Source organism: Vombatus ursinus, unplaced genomic scaffold (assembly GCF_900497805.2).
Source record: "Vombatus ursinus unplaced genomic scaffold, bare-nosed wombat genome assembly UNPS02014813.1, whole genome shotgun sequence".
Lineage (NCBI taxonomy): Eukaryota > Metazoa > Chordata > Mammalia > Diprotodontia > Vombatidae > Vombatus > Vombatus ursinus.
The window spans coordinates 11,601,565-11,622,023 of NW_020954591.1; the positions used below are offsets into that span (position 1 = coordinate 11,601,565).

At 39.7% G+C, this 20,459-nt stretch overlaps 1 protein-coding gene across 1 annotated transcript in view; it reads right to left on the reverse strand.

The window, feature by feature from the left end:
* Positions 1–19,802, reverse strand: part of MTUS2 (microtubule associated scaffold protein 2) — a 466,747-nt gene extending 446,945 nt beyond the window's left edge. The window contains exons 1-2 of the mRNA XM_027835276.1: positions 17,508–19,802; positions 13,378–13,618 (exon numbers count right to left, since the gene is read on the reverse strand). Of these exons, the coding sequence (XP_027691077.1) occupies positions 13,378–13,618; positions 17,508–19,769 (2,503 nt within the window). The 5' untranslated portion in view covers positions 19,770–19,802. The remainder of the gene's footprint in view (positions 1–13,377; positions 13,619–17,507) is intronic.
* Between the last annotated feature and the right edge of the window lie 657 nt (positions 19,803–20,459).

Below are 20,459 nucleotides of genomic sequence, written 5' to 3' on the forward strand. Positions count from 1 at the left end.
ATCCATCCATCCATCCATCCATCCATCCATCCATCCATCCATCCATCCATCCATCCATCCATCCATCCATCTATTCCTAGAGGCAATGAGTGGGTGCAGTAGATAAAGTGCTGGACCTGGTATCAGAAAGACCTAAGTTCAAATCCTTTCTCAGGTATTACTAGCTTTGTGACTACAGGCAAGTCTCTTAACCTTTCTCAGCCTCAGCTTCCTCATCTGTAAAGAGAGGATAATAATAGTGTCTACCTCACAGGTTCCTGTGAAGATCAGATGAAATAACATTGTTGTTTAGTCATTTCAGTCATGTATGACTCTTGGTTACCCCTTTTGGGGATTTCCTTGGCAGAGATTCTAGTGTGGTTTGCTATTTCCTTCTCCAGTTCATTTTACAGACAAGGAAACTGAGGCAAACAGGGTTAAGTGACTTGCCTAGGGTCACACAGCCAATATGTATCTAAGGTCAGATTTGAACTCAGCTCTTCCAAATCCCAGGCCCAGCACTCTAACCTCTGTGCCATCTAGCTGCCCTATGAAATAACATACCACTTTGCAAACTTTAAAGCACTTTATAAATGTAAGTTATGAGTAGTAGTACCTGCCAAATACTAATACATATAGGGTAAGACATATAACTTATTGAGTTCACAAGAGTCATGATTGCATATTTATACTGATTTGTACATTAAATATCCCTTACAAGACTTTTATGACCCTCCAGTGTTTGGCCCACTGATTGGGAATCACTGGTGTTGATTACACCCTCTACAGATGGTCCCTTCTAACTTCCAGATTCTATGATTTTCAATGTCACAAAGCTAGCAAATGGCAGAGTCCATGAAAAAAACCCTTCTGATTCCTAATCCAGTCTGCTTTCCATTAAACACAGCTTCTTTAATTTAAGGAATGGAGCAATACACCTCCTGAATCCAAAACCTACAACCCACAAACACACAAAAGGAAAAGAAAATTATTTTCTGTCTTTCACATATGACACAGTAACATTTGTCCATCTAATTCATCTCTAGGCAAAAATTGTTAAGTAGTAAGCACTCCTCACTGCAAATATTCACTCTCTTCTTCTCTCACAAGACACCTTGCACCCTCCTGTAATCCTCTGACTGTAGAGACCTTCTTTCCCTTCTTAGCCCTCTCCCTACCGCAGCACCATTCCACGATGCCCTTATCAGGCCTGTATTTTCAGGCAATCTCTCACAATTTCAAATTTACTCTGACATACTCCCCTCCTCCAATTCTTCCTCCTCCCAAAAAGTGGAAAATCACCTGCCCCACATTAAGAAAAGATCAGAAGAAAAGAGGAATAATGTTGAATTGGATAGAAAACAGATTTATGAATATAGGGGGGGAATGAGGAGTTTTATTATTAGAACCCCCTAGGAAACATTATGTTAATGTAATTTCTTTACTCAGAAAAAAAAAGTAGAGGACAGTTATTACTTGGAGAGAAAAACCCTTCAGATCAGGAGAAAAGGATAAATATATTGGATTGTATTCTCTGACATCTTGCCTAGATGATGAACTCAGTCTACATAAAATATTGTGGTCATGACTTTATTTCTACATATACTTGTAATCAACTTTTCCCCCCCTCAACTACAAAAGTTACAGAATATATCACAGAATCATTTATTGACTCAAAAATCTGCCACTCTCTTCTCGAGGCACGGAACATTTTTCTTCTGGAAAATGTCTCCTGTTTCCTTCACAAATGGAGAAGTTCAGGGTTTCTCAGATTGAAGAATGAGTGAACTCGCTCTTGGCTAACAGAGGAGAAACTATGAAATTATAGGGCATCACTTCTGAGTGAGATTCCAGTCTCTGGTTCTCATTTGCCCCTGCGCTCAGCCCTGAGTAACATTAAAGAAAAGGGCAAAAACAAATGGCAGGGAAGCTTTGAATAGTATTTATACATGTCCTTGCTGTGACATTGTCTACACAAGCACTGAGTCATATGGGAACTCTTTGCACATCAAGAACCTCCTTTAATTTTTTTTCCCACCAGCACAAAAATTTTCATTAGACAGAAATCTTCAAGTTATTTCTTCTCACGAAAGGAGGTATTGTCTTGCCATCTGGACCCTCCATTGAGGGCTTTTTTAAAAAAATTGCTAAATTTTATTTTCACAAGAACCTTCTTTAAATGACAATAATTAGCCTCAGAAGCAAATGCAAAATGACACAACTTTGTCAGGTGTAACAAATGCTATTTGATGTGCTTTGGGCTATTAATCAATCAACCAATCAGCAAACATTTTTTAATCTGCAATGCCAGAAATTGTATTAAGTAATGTGAATACAGAGACAGAAATTTAACCTCTCCAGCCCTTAAGGGGCTTCTGTCCTATGGGGGCAGGCACTGTATAGCTATATAAATATATATGATACATACAAAGTAAGTGCAAGGTAAAATGAAGTGGGACATGAAGAGATGGAGGACCAGGAAAGGCTTCATGTCAAAGGTCAGCATTTCTGCAGGGATCTGAAGGAAAGTAGAGATTTTAAAAGATGGAGGTGAGGAGGAAATGCATTCCGGGTTGAGAGGACAGTCTATGAAGAATCATGATGACAGAATGTAGAAAGTTATTTGTGAAGAATGAGGAAAGTGCACCAGTTTGGCTGGACCATGGTTTACATGAAGGAGAGTGATATGTGATAAGACTGGAAAATTAGGTTGGAGTGAGTTTCTAAAGGTTTTTAAATGACAAGCAAAGGAATCTGTATTTGATGCTAGAAGCAATAGGGAGCCACTGAGGTTTACTGAACAGGGGCATGATATGGACACACCCATGATTAAGGAAAGTCATTTCATCATTTCTATGGCAGATAGATGATAGAGGGGAGACCAATTAAAAAAAACTATTCTACTAGTCCAGGCAAAAGGAGATATGGGCCTGAATTGGGGTGGTGACCATGTGAGTAGAGAATGTGATGTAGGATGCCCCTAAAGCATCAATATTTATTTAAATACACAAATCATAGCACTTGATTTTAACAGATGCTTCTTTTGTTGTTATTGTTGAATTATTTTTCAGTGGTGTTTGACTGACTTTTCATGACCCTATTTCTTGGCAGAGATACTGGAGTGGTTTGCCATTTCCTTCTCCAGCTCATTTTACAGATGAAGAAACTGAGACAAACAAGGGGAAGTGACTTGCCCAGAGTCATATAGCTAGTAAGTGTCTGAGGCCAGATTTGAACTCATGAAGATGAGTCTTCCCAATTCCAAGCCCAGTACTCTATATACTGTACCACCTTTTATTAAGGAGATTTGTTCTGTGAAGTTTGGATTCTGTCAAAGAACTGCACTTGAGGACCTAGCAGGCCATATGTGGCCTCAAGGCCACAGGTTCCCCACCCCGATCCAGAATGTCAGGCTAAATTCAGTCAATAATCATTTAGCAATTCCTTGCTATATGCCAGGCACTGTGGGGATTCAAAAAAATAGCAAAAGATAGTACCTGCCCTCAAGGAACTTACAATCCAATGCAGGGAAGACAACAAGCAAAAATATATGTGCAAGCAAGTTATATGGAGATGGAGTGTCTTGTTCATGGAATAGCCTGGAAGCCAGTGTCACTGGATTAAAGTATACCTGGCAGAGAAAAGATCGGAAAGGTACGAGGAGGCTAAATGTGAAGGGCTTTTGAATGCTATGGATTTACTTAACAGACATCATGAAAGTTTATGAGAAAGAAATGACCGATCAGGGCCACACTTAAGGAAGACTGAATTGTCAGTAGGGTGCAACACGGATGTCAGATGGTAGAGACCAGAGGTAGGAAGAACAACTCAGGGAGTATACGTTGGTCCAGGTGAGATGTAATAAGGGCCTGAATTAGGGTTAGCGGAATGGAGAGAAAGAACTAAGAGATATTACAAAGGAAGCCTGCATGCTGGAAGTTTGGGGATGGGGAGGAGTCAAAAGTAACTCCTAGGTCTCTAGCCCCGGTGACTGGGGGATGGCTGTGTCAGGCCATCAGGACACTTACATCTGAGAGAGAAATTCAATCTGGATCATGCAGCCTCAGGTTGAGTCAAAGCTTGGACTGTAGGACCACTGCTCCTACTTCCTGACTCTACTGGACTTCCATTGTCCAAGTTATAGTTTCCTTAACTTCTGTGGCTCTTCCGACTTTGGAGGAGTGGGAACCTTCAGGAGCTGAGCCCTTTCCCACGAGCCATCCGTACTTTCCATGTTTATCGAGGCTACGCTTTGTTCTTTTGCTCTAATCACCTAAAAGCTGAGCAAACAGACATGAGGAAATTTCCCAGTTAACATACACAGCCTGTCAAATTAAGGAGGGCATGTTGACAGCAAATAGATAAAAAGTGTCAACTCCTTGAAAAGCTAATAGATTTCTGCTGACCCATAAAACAGTGGGGTATGGCTGACATGTCCATCTTTGTATAGACAACTATCAGTGAGTGTCACCCTCAATAAGGCAGGTCTCAAAGAAGTCCCAGTGATGAGTCTATTTCCTTCACATTAACATATTCATTGTTCAGAGAGTGGGAAAGTTAAGAGGATCATCTTCCTCTTTCCTACCAACCCCGCCAAAAATGAGACTCTCCCATGCATATTTCTCATTCATGTATTATATTTCTTAGCTGAAGCTTATCATCATCTCTCTACAGTTATAAGTTAATAAAAAAGTACTTGAAATTATAGCTTCTAAGATTCTACAAAATGCATTCAAAATTTTTTTTCTCTTTTCTTAGACTAATCACCATAAACCCTAAAAACTTAATATGGAAGCTAATTATATATTTGCAAGGCTCAAAGAGAACAAAATTCTTTTCTCTAGTAGCTTACAATATAAGTATTTAAAAAAATAAGAACAATAGTAATAGCTAGCATTGATACTAAGCTTTAATGTTTACAAAGTGCTTTACGAATATCTCATTTTACCCTCAAAACAAACCTGGGACATAGATACAATTACCCCAATTTTACAGATGAGGAAACTGAGACTGAGAGAGGTTAAAGGTTTGTCCGGGAATAATGAGCTAGTAAGTATCTGAGGCAGGATTCAAACTCAGGTCTTCCTGTCTCCAGGTCCGATACACTAAATAAATAATATATTCCCTAATTAAATCACAAGATTATTAAATTAAATAACATTCTTATTAATTATCTAGCAATGTGGCTTAAGGAACAGTGCAGAGCATCATGAGACCTTGTTTTTCATCTAGTTCTGACAAGAACTTTTGATACGATCTCAGGAAACTCATTTAACTTTGGAGACTCAGTTTTCCTGTCTGTAAAATGGAGGGAATACCTATCTTCCTCCTTCCTTCCTTTCCTCTGCAGTAGTCATCATTCTTGACTACTTGCAACTTTTTTTTGCTTTTTTTTTTATTTGCAACTTTTGAACACTTTCCTTTCTTGGTTCCTGTAATACTTTACTCTCTGGGTTCTCTTTCTGCCTCTCTGCTCCTTTTTCCTCCTTTGTGGGTTTCTCATGCTTCTTTTGTCCAATTACATAATCATTCCCCAAAACTCCATCCTCTTTCCTCTTCTCTTGTCTTTTTCCTTTAGTGATCATCACATGACTTCACTTCTGTGTGGATGAAACCCAAGTATGTAACTCCAGGTCTAACCTCCCTCCTGAGTTTCAGACCCACATTTCTCACTTAGATATCAAAATGGAACCTTAAGCCAGCATGAAACAAAATGAACTCAATCTTTTCCCCAAAAACTTTCTGAGGGTTTAAGTTAGCGGCAACTCATGTTTCCTTATTTTTTGTTTTATTATCATTATCACTTATTAATTTTTTAAAATTAAATTATCTTCATATTAATATATTTATATTAATATAAATAATATCTTGATAAATTAATAAAATTAAATTAATTTTTTGTGTATGGTGAATTTCTATGCAAACACCTTTCTCCAGCAGGTACATTCACCTCATTCCTCAGAGCATAGGTTGCATCCTTTTTAGGGAATCTGGTTCTCCACTTTATGGGAAGTATCTCATACTTCTTATAAATTTCCAAGTCAACTTCCTGTCAGACACCTTGGTACCCAGACTAGAGACCATGCCTTAGAGGAGTTACCCCTTTCAGCCTGCAGAACTTCTGTATTAAGGCCTCACTGTTCTGGTTAATTAGTGCCTCATGGGGGAAGGCACTACTATCTAGACAGGCTCCAACCCTCCAACCCTTCACTTCATCCCCAGTTATCTTCTTGGAAGCCATGCTATTGCACATATGCCCCTCACTAATCCCTGCTTTCCAATTCTGTAACCATAATCAAATAAATATTCCCATTGCTACTGGAAAGATTATATTAATCATCTTCCCTATGCCTCTATTCACCATTTCTGCAACTTTCCAAATGAAAATATCTCTTCTTGGACACCACTTCCCTATGTCTTATTGTTTCCCTCGCTAGAAGGTATTTTCCTTGAAAGTAGAGACTATCTTTCATTTTTATATTTGTAATCCCAGTACTTAGTACAATACTTGACACATAGTAAGTGTTTAATAAATGCCTTTTCATTCATTACTCATTTAATATTCATTCCATAACTCCAAATGTTCATTAGTGTTTCTTTCCTTCCTACTCTAACATATTTTTCTTCCCCCAGACTAATGACAGCATAGAATTCCCCATTCCCTTCAGATTTTTCTGCTCCCCCTTGTATTTTCCCTTTGAAGTAATTTTTTCCATTCTTTCAAGAAGTAGTTCATTCTTTCTAATAATCAAAAGGAGAGCAGAGAAACATTCCTCCATCTCTTAAACATTCTTCTATTAGTGCATTCATAGCTATTATTTGCTACTGGCAGAAACACAAACATAATGTACTACGTATTTTCTACTGTTCATGGCAGTTCTCCTTCCCTTCCATATTTTCTGGAAGTGAGATTTTTCAATTCTGATCCTCAGTGGTGCTTGCTGGTGGCTAGTTGATGGCTAACTTCAGTGGCTAACTGCTAAAGCAAAATTCCATGCCTATTTCCTGGTGACTTAGTTAATGGGAGCTAAGTTGTTTTGGGTTCCCTAATGAGGCTTTATTTATGAAGTTCTGTTATTTTTCCTCCTGATAGGACATGCTTTTGCATAGGCCAGAATGCTCTTCTTTACTTTTGCCTCTTGAAATCTTGAGATTAAAACTAAAATACCATCCCCTCAGTTCTTAGAGCTATCCCTGCCTCCATGCTTCCTCTCAACTACTTGGTATATATTTTATGTTTTAATTGGTCTATGTTGTTACCCTACAACATAGGAACATAAGCTCCTTGAGAACAGGGACCATTTTGTCTTTGTAGCCCCCAGAGCCTAGCATAGTGCCTGGTATGTAGTACCCAATTGGCAAAAACTCATTGAATTTATTTGAATTGATGTTAGCTTCCTCAGGTACCTCTGACCCATATTATTATACTCTGGTCAACCCATAAGGCAAATAGAAGCAGCTATCATCTGCTGCCCATGACATAATCCTAAGTAGAAATCGAATTTCCAGCCCTTTCTCATCTCTTCCTTTCCTTCTCTCCTCATTTTGCTAATTAGACTTCTGACATTTAATCCTGTTATGGTTGCTTTTGTACTTCAATATCTTCTGGTCCCAGTTAATGCTCTACTGGATGTCCAAATTCCCCCCTCCTCCAATTATTTCTTAATATCATTCATTCATTTGTTCATTCAACAAATCTTTACTGAGCACCTGTGGTACATCTGTACTCTGGTACTGAGCATCTGAGTGTGTGAGTACAAGGCAGTGTGCTAGGTACTATGTCAGACTGCTTTTTAAAGACTTTCCTGCCTTTTCTTTTCCTTACCGTTACAGTCGTCTTTCAGCTATAAATAACAGAATCGTTCCAAAACCTCAATGCAAACAGAAGCTGCTCTAAGCTACTGCCTAAGAGATTTTTAAAATGTTCCTTGAAAACAGAGGTTCTGTACTTGGGGTCCCTGGACCATAGATTTCAGGAGTCCATAAACCTGGATAGGGAAAAAAATTACATCTTTATTTACACTAACTTCCAACTGAAATTTTAGCATTTCCTTCATTTATTTAAAAACACGATTCTGGGAACAGATCCATAAGGCTCACAGACCACCAAAGGAGTCCATGATATGATTAAGGTCGAGCTTTACTCCCTTCCTCAAAAGCCTTCAATAATTTCCTATAGCCTACTAGATAAAGTCCGAATTCCTTCGTCTAGCATTAGAGGTCCTCCACAATCAGGCCCCAAACCACCTTTTCATCTACTCCTCTACAGCACAAATCCTCAATTCTTGCCATTCAGGATAACTTAACAAATGTCTGAATACCCAATCCTTGGTTTGTTCATATGATTCTGTCCTTCTGGAGTGTTTGCTCCCCTTCTCTTTTTGTTTTGTTTTTTGGGGTTTTTTTTGTAGTTTAAAAGTTTGATTTATTGGTTCCCAAACTTCCTAAGGGCTCTTCCAAACAAAAAATGGAGACATGCTTATTTCAGTACTTTAATCAAGTTTGAAAACGTATTTCAAACTTACTCTTCTGTCCCAAGCTGTGAAATAATTTTTCTTTTATTTGTTTCATGTAATGTAGCAGTTACCAAGTTTTGTTTCCAGATATCTCTTACAGAACCTTTTTAAAGCAACTGATTATTTCAGCTTTTTATAAAATCTAAAACAACAAGACAAAGAACATTTAACTTTTCATATATAAATCAACTTTATGTTGATTAAAAAATAAGATATTATAGGTTAAGGGTTTCTAAGACTGACTTGGCCACTCTATCTTATCTCCTTTCTCACATTTCATATATAATATTTTATTTTTCCCCAATTACATGTTAAAACAATTTTTAAACTTTTTTTGAGTTTTGAGTTCTAAATTCTATCCCTTCACTCCTTCCTTCCTTCCCCTCCTCCCTCCTTGAGATGGGAAGAAGTCTGCTATAGTTTATATACGTGCAATCACATAAATTTATGTCTTAACTTATAGAAAATCAACCTTCGTTCAAGGCCAGCTAAAAAGCCGCCTTCTCCATGACCATTACATACTGGGAGCAACCCTCCCCACTTTGCAATTTTATTTTAAATTCTCATATGACACTTCTCATATATTGACTTGCACTGTAGATGTTTACATACCTGCCTTATCTCCTAGCCAATATTGTAGGCAATATTCTTTGTAGGTATGAATGATGTGTCTTCATATTCCACATAGCAACTAGCACTGTATGTTTTGCTCACCAAATGTTTGTTAAATTAACAAATAAATAATAAGAGTTAATAATAATAGGCAATTATATAACACTTTATATTTATAAAGTACTTTACAAATATCACCTCATTTGATCCTCACAACTACTCTGGGAGGTAAGTGCCATTAATATCCCCTCATTTTATAGATAAGCAAACTGAGGCAGTCAGAAGTTAAGTGACTTGCCCAGAGTTACACAGCTAGGAAGAATCTGAGGATTTGAATTTAGGTCCTCCTGACTCCAAGTTGAGTGCTCTATCCATTGGACCACCTTGCTGCCTAATAATACACAATGAATGAATGAATGATAGAAATAAACAACTGATGGCATAATAAATGAAATAAAAATTTTAAATTTGTTGATGCCTCCATCAAATCATGGAGATGACACTGGGTTCTTGAAGGCTTTGCCAGCGGAGTGCTGGCTTTCTAAGCTATAAGTGCTGGATTTCTTGTTAGAGGACCTAGATCCATATCTCATCTCTGACACTTACTATCTGTGTGACCTTGGACAAGTCACTTAACTTTTGGCTTCAGTTTCTGCAGAGATAAAAGGAATGAGTTGTATTTAAATGACCTCGAAGGTCCTTTCTACCTCTAAGTCTGTCACTGATTTTACCCAATGGCTGCATGGTTGTTATCTAAAGACTCACCGATGTTCATCAGATAGGTTCATCAGCAAAGTAGCCATGGAATGATAAATTTTTGGCTATAATCTTTTCCAAAGACTGTCTAACAAACTAGAAAGAGTGTGTGATCTGCATCAATGGAAGGCATTCTTGTTGTTGTTCAATTGTTTCAGTCATGTCCAACTCTTCGTGACTCCATCTGGGGTTTTCTTGGCAAAGATACTGGAGTGGTTTGCCATTTCCTTCTCCAGTAAGTAATGAAAAATATATAAAAGTGGTAAATGCACAGATCCCTGAAATATTGAAGTATGAAGAAATGCAGTAGTTTTAAAGGCTCTGATTCTATCGACATTTCATGGGAGTTTCACAATTTCCCAGTTGCTTGCTTGCTTAATTAATTGGGATGTGTACAAGTTTATGAATCGAATTCCAGGATATTTGGCAAGCATATCAGACTGCAAAACATAACCCATTTTTTTTACTACCTAAGCTCATAAAAATTCAACCAAAGAACATTCTTCAAATCTAGCAATTCTGTATTTCTCAGACCAGGGGTGGGGAACCTGTGGCCTCAAGGCCATAGGTGGCCATCTAGGTCCTCAAGTGTGGCCCTTTGACTGAATCCAAACTGAAGAGCCACACTTGAGGACCTAGGGGGCCACTTGTGGCCTTGAGGCCACAGGTTTCCCACCCCTGTCTTAGATCACTAAGCATTGTGAAGCAGCACTCTTCTCTCCCCATCGATGGACTATGGGAGAATAAACATACCAAATTCTCTGACACTTCCCCCTTCATCTATGAGGAAGCTAGATGGATAAAGCACTGGACCTCAAGTCAGGAATTATTTGCCTGATTTCTCATCTGTAAAATGTGGCTAATAACAGTATCTACACTCCAGGACTGTTAGGAGGATATTTGCTATGAAGTGGTTATGAGATCTTTGCAAAGCACTTTGCAAGCCTTGAGTTTCTCCACAAATGCTAGTTATTGTTATCATCAACAAAATCATTATTGTTATTATGTTTTTAAAATAATTCTTTTTTTTCTTTTGTATGAGGCAAATTAGGAGAAAATTTAACTTTAAAATCCTGATTATCTTTAGAGATTTCCAAGAACTGAAGGTTCAGAGGAGAGTGATAAAAGGTAAAGGATTGAAAAAGAGGACTCTAGGTAAAAAGGTGTTGGGAATTTGAATTTTTTTTGGCATTTGCAAGGACATCAACTAGGCAGCTAATCGTCAAAGACAGTATCTAGATTTTATCTATTGCAAATAAATAATTATTTTAAAATGAATTTAAGGGAGAATTTAAGGGAGAAGGCTTAAGAATGAAGCCTTAGACTAGGTATCAAAGAGAGAGCCATGCAATCCTTTTCCTTGAGGGTCTTTAAGAGCAGGACAGCTATTCATCTGTCTAAAATGTTTGTTTTTTTTAAATGAAGCCTGACTGGTTTAATTAACTTTGGGAAATGAATTGTGTTGACACCTGTTTTAGAATATCTGCCTCAGTCAAAGGCATTTATAAAGTATATCAAATATTCCCACAATGCTTTTAGGTCCAAAGCTTCACTCACTGGGAGAAAGTCTCTGAAATGCATCTCCCAGAAGCCTGTGTGTGGTGTCTACAAAGAAGATCCTGGATAATAAGTACTTGCAGATGGAGAAGTTTAAAAAAAAAGTACACATGAATGAGTCTTGCACAAAGAGCAAAATAATTAGCCACCCAAAAAGGAGTGGTCCTCCAGGAGGCTAGAGAGAGGTAGAACAAATGGAGCTTGGGGGAGAGGGCATGACCAGAGGGGCAGGGCAAGGGAGAAGCCAGGGGCTTTTGTACACATGGAAACGGTGAGCACTGCTCTCTGCCCTCTCAAGCCAAGGCTGGAAGGGGAGCTTACTAGGCAGTGTGGTTCAGATTTCAAGCTGTAGTATTAATTAGTTGTTCAGTTGTTTTTCAGTCATGTCCAACTCTTTGTAACTCAATCTGGGATTTTCTTGGCAAAGATACTGCAGCGGTTTGCCATTTCCTTCTCCAGCTCATTTTATGGATAAGGAACTGAGACAATTAGGGTTAAGTGACTTGCCCAGGGTCATAAAGCTAGTAAATGTCTGTGGCCGGATTTGAACTCAGGTCCTCCTGACTCCAGGAGTGGCACTCTATCTACTACACTACCTAGCTGCCGCGTATCATTGTGTGTAGGCTTAAACTGCCTGTATCCCTCTCCTACAGGGTTGAAGATGCCAAGTAAATGAATGGATAAAGGATTCACAGCCTCCCTTGGAGTCAAAGGAGGTGATAGATAGTCATGGGCAAATGCGCTGGGGAAAAAAAGACTTATTACATGATTTAAGATCTTTGCTACTACTTTGTTACATTTTATTAAATGCTTTCTGTTTTGCATTTATGTGTCTGTTGGCTTTGTCTAGAAGATTTATGGAATGGGGCCTCAAGAGCTGTGGGTGTGAATAAATGAAGAGAACCCCAAAGAGCCATGAACATGGATATAGCATTCAGGAGGGTCATATAAAGTGGGGATGGAGCAGGGTTGGGGGAAGATGCCACATTTCTAAAATCCAAGTTTGAATAAACCTTACTTATTTATGCTAGGGCCTTTAATTGCATATAATGCCAGATAATGTCAGATAACATCGGATAATAAATTCAGGCAAGGTGGAAAGACCCTGGCTTTGGAATCAACAGACCTGAATTTGAATCTCAGCTCTGTCTCTTACTACCTATGGGAAACTGGGCAAGTCACTTAACTACTCTGGGAGTCAGTTTCTTCATCTGTAAAATGAAGAGGATGGGTTAGGTCCCTCCTAACTTTATATCTATGATCACATGACCTAGTAGATAATAAATAATAGCTAGCATTGTATAGTACTTGAGTACAGTGCAGCAAAGGAAAACACATAAAAGAATGATGAAACACGCATTGCTTAACCTGTCAAGAGTTAATGTCCCAGGGCAACTCTCCAAGACCCTAAGTTACAGATGAGTTAGCAAACTGCATCCATGGTGGCTTGAAGCTTCCATACTGGGAGAAGCCCACACTGATTACCTCTTGGGTCCAGACCAGGGGTGGGGAACCTTCGGTTGCAAAGCCATATGTGACCCTTCAGGCCCTCAAGTGCAGCCCTTTGACAGAACTATGAAGTTTGAATTCAGTCAAAGGGTGACACTTGAGGACCTACAGGGTCACATGTGGCCTCAAGGCCACAGGTTCTCCACCCCTGGGGGGTGGACCAAAGAAAAAGCAAATACCACTTAACTCTTGCCCAAGAAAATTAGTATTTTTAAAACTATTTATTGGGGTGACATAATAAGACTACAGATAGAACACTAAGTCAATACCTTACAAATGGGAAGAAATTGATTAGTCTGAGGTAGTTATAGATCCCATAGAGGACACAACTCTGAATGATGAAAAAAAAGCTTCTCTTAAAGTGTCAGTAGCTATTAATAATCTCAGTTACTTCTATTTTATGTGTTCTCATTAAAAAACATCAGAGAGCAATTATTTAAATACTGACCTGAAGGATCAGAATGATAGAGATTGGTAGCATTTGCAATCGGTCCTGGCGGATGAAGAGAAGTACCCGAAGACCTCTGACTTGCAATCAGAATCCTGCTCTTGGCGGAGGGCAGGCGGGACATCGCACCCAACCCCAGCTGGGGTTTAAGAAGCATGGCAGATCGGTAGAAAGTTGGAGGTACTTCATAGTGGGTATATGGGGGTGAACAAAATTCTTCTTTCCCAGGTCTGTCTGCAACCTTCAGAGAAAGAAACAGTTAGAAGAATAAATACAAGATGGTGGGGCATGATGGGCAAAGGAGTCAAGTTCTAGCACTACTACCAATTAGCTGTGTGGTAAGTTTTACAGATCCCTGATTTATAAAATGTTCTATATGGTCTTTTCTGGAATAATGTGACTGAGTAATATCGATCATTTTAAGAAGATATAACAGTAATCGTGCAAGTTTCTACCTTCAGGGTCTTTTGCATGAGCTCATGTGATAGCATGGGAGTGCATATCCAAATGGTTAATACAAAGAGGAAAACTGTCAAAAAAAATCTAAATATTATGAAAACTTACTCTGTTACTGAAGAGATGTCAGTGGCAATGAAGCCTTGAAAATAAGGAGACAGACACTACCAGTCTGTGTGAAGAACACCAGTCCATCAGTAGGCAAAGAACTAAGTCAGCACCAGAAAATACTGTTACCCAGGAAAAGTGGGCTAATTTTTCAAAGCTGCAAACAGAAGATAGCCTTGCTGCATTTAAATGACTAAAAGTTGAAGGAACCCAAATTAGCCCATCATGTTCTAGATAGCAGATATTTCCTCTTATTGCTTTCTCCTATGATTAATGTAATTATTCCCAGGAAAGTCAGATCAAAGCTTCTCTTTCTCCCCAAAATTTAAGATAAGTATTTTTCCCTGCAGTTAATGGTCTAGATTAGAGTCCTACTTATGAAAAGTCGTTTTAAATGGAAAACCTGACTGCACTGGTAAGGCCTATTAATATTTACTATATCTCACTTATATTAAAAATGAAAAAAGATGAGGTGAAAATCATGATTCAATCTCCTTTAAAATTTAATCAAAAATAGTGCCTGGGGCTACACATGCAAAAATATTGGTTAATTAACTCTGCTATAACTTAAAATGCATTTAACATGTCAAACCACTCTCTATTTAGCAATTATAAGCATTCAAACAATACATCTTAATAGAGGCTATAAAATCTTTGATCCTAACTGTTCAAGATACCATCCCAATTTGACACTCTTTTAATACTGAAAAAGATACAAAATTCTCCTTAAAACTGCCTTTATTGAAGTGAGAGATTAGATCTTCAAAGCTTTTATTAACAGAATTACATTGTAAAATAGGCATGATTGCTACAGTAGATATATGAATTCAGAGTGTCAAATTATATTCCTATGAAAGAATACTCTCTTTTTGATTTCTGATCTTTTTTTGGGGGGGAAGGGGGGACAGGTCTCTGAATCTAGTTTTGTTTTCTCCTTATTTTTTTCCTTTTTTTCAAGTATGTTCATAGAACTAATTTTTAAAATTTTGGTTGCTGACACATTGATCTCTTGGTCAATGACAACTTGCCACTTTTAAACAGGTGTTCCTATTCAGGCAATTATTAATGCCAAACTAATCATCTTTGCTAACCTCCACTTCCCCAGGTCCATTTAACCACTTCTGCTGTGTTTTGACCTTCCCTGCACTTTCTCAGTTCTTTGGAAACTGATGTTGCTCCCAGGTGAAACTGGCTCTGACCACTATGACCCTGAGGAGGTCGTTATCTACCATGCCTGTCATTTTCTTAGAGAATCTGCCTCCAGTTGAATAACAAATCTCTCAGTAACAGGAACAGAAATGAACTTCAAACGTAAAAAACATGCATTTTTAATAGAACAGGCCAATCTGCAAAAAGCTTCAAACCACTTGCTTTCGTCTCTGTTGACAGAGCACTTGAGGTAGCAGAGAGTGGTGATAAATACACAGAGATCAACACAAAATGCTTCTCCAATGGTGGGGATATATTCTTATGGGGAAGTTATTAGATAAAACTTTGAAAAGGAATAAAAGGTACTTTAATGATTTCTTTAAAATCCTAAAACTAAGCAATATAAAAATTAAAATCTGATTGAATTAACACAGGGAGACCGCTCCACACAAAGCTTAGGCTATTGTCTCTCTACCTTACCCCTTGGGCATTCCTATCACCAGGCCCCTCTGTCCAGGTTTACCTCCATGCAAGTACAGGACCACCCACTCAGAAATAGCCCAGAGGAATGGACAGGGGGTAGCATCCCTAATATCCCCTCTACTAGGAAAGATGCTGTGCTAATCTCTCTGTGTTCATGACCCTGCTGTGATACATGGGGGTCCTTATCAATAAGGATAGGAAAGCAAGCAGTTTGAAGGTGTTGGGTTGTTTTTTTTTTTTTTTGGTAGTCTCAGTTATTTTATTAAAAATGCATGACTTCTGCATTTGAAGCTTACTTCTGTTCCTGTTATTCAGGAATTTGTTGTCTTACCAGAGGCAAACTGAAGCCATCAGTCTTCAGAATTATACTTGGAAAATTATTTAAGATCTCTGCCCTGAGATGGTCTTTATAAAAAGGAGCAGGGGTAATCATTCTAACCTTTCTGAAACAATGCACCGCCCATGCCATTTTTTCTTGATCCATGATTAAGTAACCGCAGTCCTGCATTCCATTGGTTATTTACCAGCTAAACCATATCCTCACATGGTAAAGGAACTCATCGTAGACATGGCTCCTGCCCAGTGGCTACCCTAGGGCTCCTTGTCTCTATCCTGTAGCCTAAGGGAAACAACTGAAGAGGTCTGACGCAATTGAACACACAGTTATTTTAAGCATACGCTCTGTACAAGGCATAGTTCAAGGATCTCTGGCATTTCCATCAGTGTGGAAATAGGACTCATGGTAAGCAGACAGCATGCCAGTCAGAAGGAAGTGAAAAATCCATCATTCCAATCAGCCTCGGTGAGAGCCTGCCCAGCTGAATGACTGAAGTGCAAATGAGTCTACTCTTCCAAGTTTTGGGCATGATTTCAAAAGGCAGAAGAGAATAAACGTCTGGGGAAAATATCCAGTCATAACACAGATTGTTCTTAAATGGTGCAAGGGGGATACAGAGAGTGAAAAGGAGAATTCAGCTTAATTCATCAGACATTTATTAAGTGACTAGCACAGGGGTGGGGAACCTGCGGCCTTGAGGCCACATGTGGTCCTCTAGGTCCTCAAGTGCGGCCCGTTAAGTGAATTCAAACTTCACAGAACAAATCCAAGGATTTGTTCTGTAAAACTTGGGTGCGGCCTTTTGACTGAGTCCAAGGACCTAGGACGCCACATGTGGCCTCAAGGCCATAGGTTCTCCACCCCTGAACTAGCAAGTATAAAGCAATGTGGAAATAAAACAAGGAAAGGAAAACAATCTGGAAGGGAATCAGAGATATCAGTGATAACTAGGTCTTGTCCCTAGACAAGGTTCCTTTCATTGGATTATTGTGACATGAGTGTTTATTCTCAAAAAAATGACAAAAATGGGGAGAATTCTCCTCTTCAAAAACTCAATCCGCATACACTGTCAACTCTGTGAGTATATGTGTGTATGTGTGAGAGTGTGTGTGTGTGAGAGAGAGAGTGTGTGTGAGTGTGTGTGTGAGAGAGAATGTATGTGTGTATGAGTATGTATGAGAGTGTATGTGTGTGTGAGTGTGCATGTGTGAGAGTGTGTGAGTGTGTGTGTGTGAGAGAGAGACAGAGACAAAAGAAAAAGGTTGAGAGAGAGATTTCTCAAAAGAAACCTGTTCAAATGGAGATCTGAACAATTTAAGGAGGGTAATTATGCTATATTCCCCTCTTCTCTTGCTTATTTACTTATACAATAAAGCTGTATATAAATGGATTATGCTCCACTTTGAACCCATTGGATTATGATGATACAGTCCAAAATGTCAAGTCACCTCTCTTCTCCAGTTAGAAGTATCAATTGCATCCCTTAACATCAGGTACTTCCTAGAGGAAAGCACCTAATTGCCAGACATCACTGCAAATTTTCTTAAAGAGGTAAAACACATATCACACACATCAAACTGAAACTTCATTCTCTTACCTCCTGCAAAAACTTCTCACTCATTTGACTAAAATGATGTCCTGGAGGCCTAATTCCGGATACCATCAATCCAGAACTAAAGATTCGTGGTTTCTGCAAGTCTGGTTTGAATTTTTCATAGAGGTTAGTGGCTGGTTTGAGGTCACCACTTGATGTCTTCTGATCTTTTGGCAGGGGCATGCCACATGATGGAGTGGCATAAGGAAGCCCCATTGGAACCAACGAAGTATCCACCTGGCCAAGGGCCTGAGGATTCCTCCTGATATAAGTGATGATTTTGGGTCTCACATGTTTGGGTTTAGGTATGATAATGGGCTCTGTTTCCAACTTTTCTTCAGGTCTCTCAACAAAGTCACTCTCAGTCTCTCCCTGGTTGGGAAGAGAGTCCTTGGAATGCACCAGGATTGGCTTGGGAATCCCACTGTTGCAAGCAGTCTTATTAGGCACTTTAGAAGACATATTCAGTAACTGTGCACTGTCGACGGGAGGTAGGATGGTAGAAGATGATACCGTGTCGTTCTGAAATGGGCAAAGGTCCTTCAGATTGCTGTTGGATGGTGTGGGCTGGTGGTTCACATCCACAGCTGTCACTGCCTGGAATGGTCTAGGGACACTAAGAGGGCCAACTGTTCTTCCTGTAACTGTCTCGACCTCACTGACCGCTTCATCAGGAAGGGGTTTATTTTCAGGAGTGGCAGCAGCCTGATGAACCTTCATTGCTTCTAAACCACTGTCCTGATGAATGGGATGTTCAAAAGACACACTTTCACCATTTGATTGACCCAAAGGGTCCAGAGCTAAAACTGGGAGGGTTCCTCCAACTCCCATGCCTTTATTCTCAGGTTTGCTCTCAGTTAGACCATCAGGAGAAAATGCTGTGTGACCATCAACTATGGGAATGCTACCCAGGACAGCTTCACCCAAGCACTTAGCTGTGTCTAGTATACCTTCACCACCGAGCTGATCACTGTCAGTCCCTAAGGCAACAGGGAGAATGGACCCCAGCTTCTGGGCAGTAGCTACTGACCCTTCATCACACAGAGTATTTATCTTCTCATCACTCCTACTTCCTCTCCCCAACTCTGAAAGGACTTGACCGTCATTTGCATAAGTTGTTACTTGACTTAGAACAGCATCTGGGCCTTGAAGGAGAGGGTTTCTTCCTCCCTCTTTTTCCTCAATCCAACCTTTCTTCCCCAGTGTCACCACGCTTTCTACCTTAGGCAAGTCTAGGCTTTCAACTTGGAGCATTTTTTGCTCCCAAACAATCTCAGGCTGCAGGGTCGGTACATTTTTCACCTCCAATTTGGGCCCCTCCTCTTCCTGACCTACTTGTGCTTCTGGCTTGTTCAAGATCCCCTCAAGTGCTGCAGTGAAAATGAGAGGAGAATCTCTGTGAGCAGGATGGGGTGTGCTTTTCATGCTGATATCCGGAGAATTTCTCCCATCCGTGTGGGTCTCTGGGAGAACAGTGTCCTTGGTTTCTGAGGTAGATGGTTTAGGATAAAACACAATCTTTTCCTCTGAGGTATTGTCATGTGGATGAAACACTGCCCTTAGAAGGTGATCCGCTGATGTTGTCTCTGATATCTCTGTACCACCAGCAACGTGATGTGATGATGTTTCAATGGAATCAAGCAAAGCAGGCTGGAAGTGTTTATGAGCCAGGCTACTGGCATGCTCTTTTGTGAATGCTTCCATTTTAGCAGGAAAGCTGCTTGCTCTTTCCAAAGAATGCCTTTTCAGTTCTTTGCTACCCTGGGTTTTGGCCAGTTTCTCCCTAGACACATGCTGAATAATGTCAGCTTCACTTATAGCAAGAACCTCTGGGTGGGTCCCATGCACAACACTTTTCAGACTGGATAGCTCTGGTCCCTGGATCAGCTGAGGAATCGACATGATATCTACAGCTTCTTCTGCCACGTATTCTTCACCCAGATCCCTCCTTAGAGTAGTAGAAGCAAGCTTAAACTCCTTCAGACTGATGTGGCCACTCTGGGCTTCTTTACCATATCCATGAAGTTGGTGAAACTCCTTGTGAAGCTGGGTGATAGTCTCTGACCCACCTACGTTTCCATTTCCAATTTCTTCTACAAGACCACATCTCTTGGTCTCACCAACAGAGGGATTTACCTCTGATGTGACTTGGTTGGCATTTGTATCTCCCAGGCTTGGGATGCTTTCATTATTATTTTTCACTCCATTTCTGTTGTCTTGCACCTGAGTATAACATGACTTGTTGGGAACCAATGGGGCACTCATTTTAACCCTTCAGTGGGGAAGTGCCTTTCTTGGTGGCCCAGGGAAATCTAAAAGTGCTTCTTTCCAATTGCAAAGCAATTAATTAGAAGCTGCTTCTCAGGCTTCTTGGAGTCCCATGTCACTGTCACATTTTTGTCCTGTTTTAATCGTTTTTAGAACAGTTTCCAGACCCAAACAATGTTCAGGGCATACAGCAGGGTAACTGATCCATTAGGTTCCTTCCGAATGAGAGCCAGTTAGTCCATCTGACCTACAATGAGCAAAAACAACATACTGTTATGTTGGAAGATGGAGATTCCTAGGGTCATTATATAGTTTCACAGTTTATACACTTAAAGTTGAACCAGGAAGAAAGAAAGGAAACAAGCATTTATTAAGGACCTACCATATAACAGGTATTGCACCAAGTGCTTTATAATTATTATTTCATCTGATCCTCACAACCCTACAAAATAGGCGTCACTATGATCCCCATTTGATAGTTCAGGAAAGTGAGTCAGATCAGATAGAGCCTAGAGTCCCAGAGCTAGTAAAAATTTTAAGCTGGATAAGGATGAAGGTCTTCCTGACTCAAGGTGCATACATAGCTCCATCCACTGTACCACGTAGCTGCCTCTTGACGATCTAGAACAGAAGCTCCCAAACTCATTTGACCTACCACTCCCTTTTTAAAAAAAATTACTTAGCACC